We start from the raw sequence: 7,240 nt of genomic DNA on the forward strand, positions 1-7,240 counted from the left end.
CCGGGGCGGAGCGCGGGGGCCGCCCCACCCCGGCGAGGCCGCAGAGCGGCGGCGCGGGGCGGCCCCGGGGCGTGCCGGGGAGGAGCGCTCCGGCACTCGTTCCGAGCCGTGCGGCGGCAGCGACACCCGGTGACGCCCGGTCCGTGCTCCCCGGCTCCGGCAGTCTGCAGCCCCCCGCGAGCCTCACGGGCGCGCAGTGTGGGATCGAGGGAAAGGACACTCGGTGCCCTCGCCCTGGCAGCCTGAGGAGATTGTGCGGGCTGGACACGTGCACCTGGTTTAAAAGAATGGACTTGTATTGGTGTTAGTGCTGAATTAAACTAGGAAATCATAGAATAGTCTGAGTTGGAAGGGACACACAGAGTCATCAAAGCCCAACTTCTGTCCCTGCACAGGACAACCCCAGTAATCACAGAGAATGCCTGAGAGTATTGTCCAAACACCCACTGAATTCTGTCGGGCTTGGTGATGTGACCGCTTCCCTGAGGAGCCTGTTCCAGTGCCCAACCACCCTCTGGCTGAAGAAACTTTTCCTAAATCCAACCTAAACGTCCCCTGATACAGCTTCAGAGCCATTCTCTCGGGTCCTGTCACTGGTCACCACAGACAAAAGATGAGCGTCTGTCCCACTGCTTTAATCGTGAGGAAGCTGCAGACTGCGATGGAGTCTTCCCTCAGTCTCCTCCAAGATGAACAGACCAAGTGAATTCAGCTGCTCCTCACAAGGCTTCCCCTCCGGACTCTTCACCATCTTCGTAGCCCTCCTTTGGAAGCTCTCTAATAATTTTAATGTCCGTTTTACATTGCAGTGCCCAAAACTGCCCGCAGAACTCGAGGTGAGGCCGCCCCAGTGCAGAGCAGACGGGACAATCCCCTTCCTCATCCAGCAGGCGATGATGCCCCCAGGACAGGGTCGGCCCGCACCTGAAGCAGTCTGGAGAAAGTCAGAGGCTCCGATCAGCGCCTGTGCCCTCTGCCAGAGACTGCTCGTTGTACCAAGTGCCTGTTGGGGATGGCCCCAGTGCAGAGCAGAGGAGACAATCCCCTTCCTCATCCTGCAGGCGATGCTGTGCCTGATGCCCCCAGGACAGGGTCGGCCCGCACCTGAAGCAGTCTGGAGAAAGTCAGAGGCTCCGATCAGCGCCTGTGCCCTCTGCCAGAGACTGCTCGTTGTACCAAGTGCCTGTTGGGGATGTCGGACGAAAGTAATGAAACGCAAACCCCGCAGGATTATCGAATTCTGCATGCACAGCAGGCGCGCCCCGCAGGGTCTGTGGCAATACGGGCGAGGAGCGAGCCTTGCAGCCGCCCCTGGTTTCCAGGAGCCTCCTTTCCCGGGCTGCTCGCCGTGTCCCATCGCCCCGCTCCACACGAGGGAGCGCTTACAAAGCGTTCGGACTTGCTGCCTGAGCTCCCAGCCTGAAAATCCAACCTGCGGCTTGGGTGGATTGGCCAAAACAAAGTGACACAGATATTAATATTGCTGAAGTGTAAGGAAGTGGCGCCATGAAGATGCTTCTGCAAATTCAGCCCTGCAGCCTTCTCTGCTCTGGGCCCATCACTGGAACATAAGAAAAATGTGACTACCAGTGGTTGGGTCATTTTATCTCTGCTTTAAAATAAGGAAAATCAAGCAAAGAGAGTGGGGCACCCCCACCACTCCCTTGCACCCCCCGGGTGCCTGGCAGTCAGTGGAGATCTGCATGTGCTGAACGCTGCCTTCGAATTTAGTGATGTCTCTTGCCTGGGCCACATGGAAGGGATCTTCTGCTTGAGCAAGCCCAGCACTTGTGGCAGAGGGATGCCCGGGGCTCCTTACAGAGGGAAGCTCATGGCACCAGGCCCTGATGTGGTCACCAGGACGGCTGTGGCGTCTCACATGGGCAGCAGTGTAGATGTCTGCGAGTGGCAGCCATTGCCTTGCATCGGGGTCACGCTCTTGTCACTGGCCCAGCCTGAACTGTACTGGTGTAGTGCTGGGTCTGGCTGCCACTGATCTCAGGATGGATCAAACCTGAAGCAACAAAAATGTGCTGCCCTATTCCTGTTGCTGCTCCAAGCAGTGACATTGGAGGACTGTGGACACTTCCCTGCCAGGGTTAGCACAGCCCTGCTCCGAGGAGGGCACCAGACCCTGTCACCAGGAGCTGAGTCTGGGCAGTCACTGCCATCCACCAGCATCTGTACCCCACAGTCACTTCCCACACGTGAAAAGTTCCTCGGGCCAGTAGCCCTCCTCTTGGCTCCTCCTTCCCAGCTTGTGGTGAGAGCTGGGATCCCACCAGGCACTACCAGGAGCTCCAGAGGTCTGCACCCTGTGCATGCTGGAACTACAGTGTCTCCCCTTGTAGTACTCGTGGTGGTGACGTGCTCGCTCTCACAGCGCTGCAGCCAGCACAAGGCAAAGAGCCAGGCCATCTGCACACAGGCAGACCAAAGGGGAAAAAAAAAAAAAAGGATTGCAAGCATTCAGTGCCAGCGTGGCACAGCCCAAATAAAAGGTTTGCAGATGCTGCTCAGGCAGGATTAGGCCTCCAATGTGCTAAGTCTCGGCTCTCAGTGAGCCTAATTGCTGCTGCAATAAGCCCTGGCTGGTCCTTTCCTGAACTGTGCTCCCCACAGCCCCCCCAGCAAACTTTTTTTTTTTTTCCTGCAAAGCTTGTATTTGCCATGCATATGTTACCCCTCCCCCTGGCCGCCTGGTGGGGTCTGGCCAAGCAGAGGAGGGGAAAGGCAGGAAATCTGCACGTGCCACTTATTGCTCTGCTCTTCCCAGGAACTGTCCCCCCTCTCTGCCCCTGTCCAGCACAGCCTGTAGCTGCATCTGTGAGAGCAGCCAGGCCCAGCAGCAGAGGCAGGACCAGGTGACAGCATCACTACCTGGCCACACACCCCCTGAGCTGTATTAAGACACTTTCCAAATTGGAATTACTCAGATTTTAATAAAACCTTTTGATAATTTTATGTTTTGGCTGGTAGATGAAACTGGAGGTGTTCCAGGAGAGCTGTCGAGGCATGTGCATGGGCCAGTTCAGCAACTGCCATGAGATGTGTCAAAGGAAGGTATAAATTGCAATACATGAAAACCAAAGATACACCACAATTTTATTTATGGATGTGTAATAAATAAATGGTGGACAATACAGGAAGAGCCACATTCAAAAATCCAGATTACTAAAGTGCTTTTAGACATAAATATAGGGTGACCAAGAAACAGCTCTGACATTAACACTTTTTACAGACAATTACAAAATATCTTCTTATGTCACTTCACAAAATTGTTTAATTGCTCCAGGGTACTATGGCTTGCTTTTCAAAAAGGTCTGTTCTATCATGCATAGTGTGGTAAGTGACATTCAAGAGTGTACAAAATCATTGCATAAACAAAAACATCCTTACCCCCTTCTCCCAAATACGAGTTAAGGAAGATACACAGTGTAAATCCAGTGATAAGGCTGCATTGGCAGGCTAGATCCTCAGGGAATAGAAACCTGCCTTGCTGTCAGGTTACACCAGCTTGAGGATGAACCCTACCATGTTTAAAAACCCTGCTGCTCCTCGAGGTGGAAGATTTGTGTGCTCGGAGTGGAAGGACTCGCACACGGGCGCTGCGCCGGGGTGGAAGCGCTTGGAGAAGGCGTCTGTAAACTCCTGCACCATCCTTGCACCTGTGTGTTGGAGGAGGGAGCAACTCCCAGTGCGTTGCTCCTCTTTGTGCTTCTGGCTAGCTGGGGAAGTGGTCCCAGCACGGAGGGGAAGGGGGCTCCTCCCCAGCAGCAGTCGGTGCTGACCACAAAGCGCTCCCATCCTCGCACTGCTCCTGGCCCCTCTGCCACCCTCCACCCTGGCCCTGCTGAGAAGTGAACAGCTTGAAAGTGAGGGGACGAGGGGATTTGTGTGCCCAGTTTTAAAATGCCCTGAATTCAGATAAAAGTTCCGTTATTTAAGAAAAAAATATATATATATCAATAAATCAATAAATATTATGGTCTCGCCAGGATGCTGTGAGGTCTGGCCTCCTCCGGGGCAGCCCAAGCTCAGTGGTCCTTGTCGTTCTGCTCGCTGGGGGGGTCCCCGTTGATGTACTGCCTCAGCACACCCCTCTTCTCATGCTTGGCTGTCCTGGAGAGGTCGATGGCTGTGTCCTCCGAGTCTTTTGCAGGCCCAAGTTTGTCGGAGCCCTTCTGGGAGCTGGCCTGCGTCCCTTTGAGTTCCTCCTCCTCCTGCTCCATTCGCCAGCCATCTGCCAGCTTCTCTTGGCTCTCTGCCTTCCTGCTTACCTCCATGGACTTTTTGTGCATACCTTGCAGAGGGGAGAGAGCAAAGCCAAGGGCACTGGTTGCTTATTTCTGCTTGGGAATGCTCAGAATAACCTCCTGAATTACTGCTGCTTCCCTCAGTTCTTGCCTAAATCCCAAGGAAAGCTCTCTCTAACTACCGGCCTTTCCCAACCCAGAGCCCTGCCACCTGCTCTCTGCAGCCCGAGGGATGTCTTGTGGCAAAGTTAGTCTGTACCTTCCCTGTAGCAGGCAAGGCTTACAGGGAGAGATGTGCTGTAATGACCCATTCCAACCTGGATTTTGACTGTGTATGAGTAGAGGGCAGCTCTGAGGTAGCTCTGAGGTTTAGGGGGAGGTGGTGGTGACTTCTTAGATGCCTTGCAACTCCCATGCTGCCTGCTAGCACTGCAGAGTGATACCCACCCACGTGCAGGCACCTGTCTGACACAGCAGTAAAAGGTTTTCCTTTTCCCAGCTGTTCTTTGCAAGGAGGAAATGGAAAACCAACCTGTATACAGCTCAGGGCCAGGGAGGCCTCATTCCTTTCTGGAAAAGGGCAAGGGCAGCCGTATGGAAGAAGAAGCTGAGCCCTGATCCCCCCAGCAGCACCCCAAGTCCCCACTTACCTAGCAGCCACGGGGCGCAGGATCCCACCAGGCCACTCTTGGCGGAGTTGATGATGGACTCGGGCAGAGGGATGGAATGCCTCACCATGGCCCCGTAGAGGCCGTACTCGGCCATCACGCTGCTCCGGCCCCAGCACTTCTCCCGCTTCCGCCACTTGGCTCTTCGGTTCTGAAACCAAACCTTCAGGGGTAACAGCCAGGAGAGCACGGAGGGGTGGGGTTGGCGAGGAGACAGCCCCCGAGGCCCATCGGGAACGGGGGAATGTCCATCCAGGGCAAAAGTCAGCCGTGGGGGTGCGTGGGGGGGTTGGGGGTGCAGACATGGGGTGTGGACACGCAGGCGGCACCGGGAGGGCAGCCAGAGTGTGGGGAGGGGTGTGAGGGAGGGCACACACGTGGGTGTCAGAGAGGGGAGGAAGGGAGGGAGAGGGAGCACATGTTAACATGAGGCTGATCGTGACACAGGAGGGTGATCCCAGCCAAAGTCACCCTACGCTGCTCTGCCTGCCCTCAGGTACTCCCTGCCTGATGCACAAAGCACCAGCCTCTCCAGAAAAAGGGCTCCATAATGCAGTGATCAATGATGACAGAAGGTGCTCAGGTTCCTCTTCCCACCCCGCTCCTCTGTTTGAAGGTTCAAGGCAGTAGATATAACCAGGCTGCTACCCAGACCACTACCTCATTCTTGAGCCACTGAGCTGTTTACAGGGGAGCAGGATCAGGCTCTAAAATGCCACATGTCCCTCAAAAGGGCAAATTAGTGAGCAAGTTCCTGTGTCACAGCTTGGCCCAGCAGCTCCAAATTGCTCCCAGCTCCAGCCTAAGTGGGAGGACAGAGCCAAGTTGCCAGCAATGAGCAACTGCTGGGGCCAGCTCAGTCCCCTGGTTCTGCATGTCCATTTGGAGGCTGTTCGGTGCCAGCAGGCAGAAGCTGAGCCTCCTGCCAGGCACCCTGCAGCGCTTCAGTGCCACCACGTTCCCACCACCTGCACCCACTGCCGCAGAGCAGAAGAGACGGCCGGATGCTGGCAGCCCGCAGATCCCTCGGAAGGGAGAGGACCGCTGCAGCCCCCTACCTGTATCCTGTCCTCCGGCAGCTCCGTCTTCACAGCCAGCATCTCCCGGGCATAGACGTCGGGGTAGTGCGCTTCATTGAAAGCCTTCTCCAGCTCCTCCAGCTGGTGAGCTGTGAACACAGTCCTGCCGAGAGGAGAGAGCATCCTGTCACACCGTCCGGACCCTTGGGCAAATAGCGAGGCTGGCAGCCCCCCACGCTCAGGTTTTCCCCCGGAAAATCCTCCCCCCACCCCAGCGGCAGCCCTTCTCTTTCCTCCTTTCCTCCCTTTATCCCCCTTGGGGATACCGACCTCCCCAGCCTGGGGAGAGGAGGAGCAGCGAGAGGATGGTGGCAGCAGCGAGGAGGTGAGAGCGGGGCCAGCCTGGCTCCCGGGCGCTACCTGTGCCGGCGTTTCTTCCTCTTGATCTGGGAGGTGGACATCTTCAGGTCGCTGGCGTCCCCAGACAGGCTGTCCTCATCTGGCAGCAGCATGCGGGAGGGGAAGAGTCACGTTCCCGTCGAGAGCGGGGCAACCGAGCGCAGCTCCCCAAGCACGGTTCCAGCCGCCCGCGGGGAGCGGGCCCGGGGCACGGAGGGGTCCCCTCCCACAGCTGAGCCCGCGGTGCCGCACCGGTGATGCCATCCCGGGGCAGGGGGTGGGAGCCCACACTTGCCGGAGGGTCGAACGCTCGGCATCCCGGCGGGACGGGCAGCCCGGGAGCCGCACCGGCGGGAGGATGCCGCCAGCGGCCGCAGGTGCGAGGCAGCCCCGGCAGCGGCTCGGACGGGGGTCACCGTGCGCGCCTGAGCGGCCACCCTCGACCCCGACCCCGCTCACCGGAGATGTTCTCCTTGTGGCGGCGGGCGGCGGGAGGCGGCCCGGGAGGCGGGCGGGGGCCGCGGGCGGGCAGGAGCGGCAGCGGGGCGGGCAGCAGGCACGCCCCAGCAGGGCGGTGATGGCGAAGCCCTTGGCCCGCAGCCCCGCGCCTCCCGGCCGCGCCGCCGCGCCCGGTGTCACCGGTACGGGCACGGCCACCGGCCCCGCCGCCGCGCGTCCCCCCGACGGCTCCGCCCGGCCCGGCATCGCCGCCGCCGCCGCCGCCTGGCCCGGCCACCACCGCCCGCCGTCCTTTTTATCGTCCCGCCGCCGGTCCCGGCTCCAATCACACTCCAGACCGGCGGGGGGGCGCTCCCAATCCCTGGATTAACAGCCTCTGTCCCCTCTCCCGCCCGCACGGGTCCCGCGCCCCTCCCCCGGCCCTCCCAGGCCACCGCCC

At 58.6% G+C, this 7,240-nt stretch overlaps 2 protein-coding genes across 2 annotated transcripts in view; both read right to left on the bottom strand.

The window, feature by feature from the left end:
* PEX6 (peroxisomal biogenesis factor 6) overlaps positions 1 to 3,660 on the bottom strand; it is a 16,726-nt gene extending 13,066 nt beyond the window's left edge. The window contains exon 1 of the mRNA XM_041468152.1: positions 3,535 to 3,660. Within this exon, the coding sequence (XP_041324086.1) occupies positions 3,535 to 3,660 (126 nt within the window). The remainder of the gene's footprint in view (positions 1 to 3,534) is intronic.
* Positions 3,661 to 4,037: 377 nt separating this feature from the next.
* Positions 4,038 to 7,047, bottom strand: LOC121353930 (visual system homeobox 1-like). The gene is given in 6 exon segments (XM_041468158.1): positions 4,038 to 4,303; positions 4,907 to 5,087; positions 5,983 to 6,106; positions 6,364 to 6,442; positions 6,802 to 6,903; positions 6,906 to 7,047. Coding segments are annotated over 6 exon segments (894 nt in total).
* Between the last annotated feature and the right edge of the window lie 193 nt (positions 7,048 to 7,240).

Source organism: Pyrgilauda ruficollis, unplaced genomic scaffold (assembly GCF_017590135.1).
Source record: "Pyrgilauda ruficollis isolate IOZ18807 unplaced genomic scaffold, ASM1759013v1 scaffold211, whole genome shotgun sequence".
In the NCBI taxonomy this organism is placed as follows: Eukaryota; Metazoa; Chordata; class Aves; order Passeriformes; family Passeridae; genus Pyrgilauda; species Pyrgilauda ruficollis.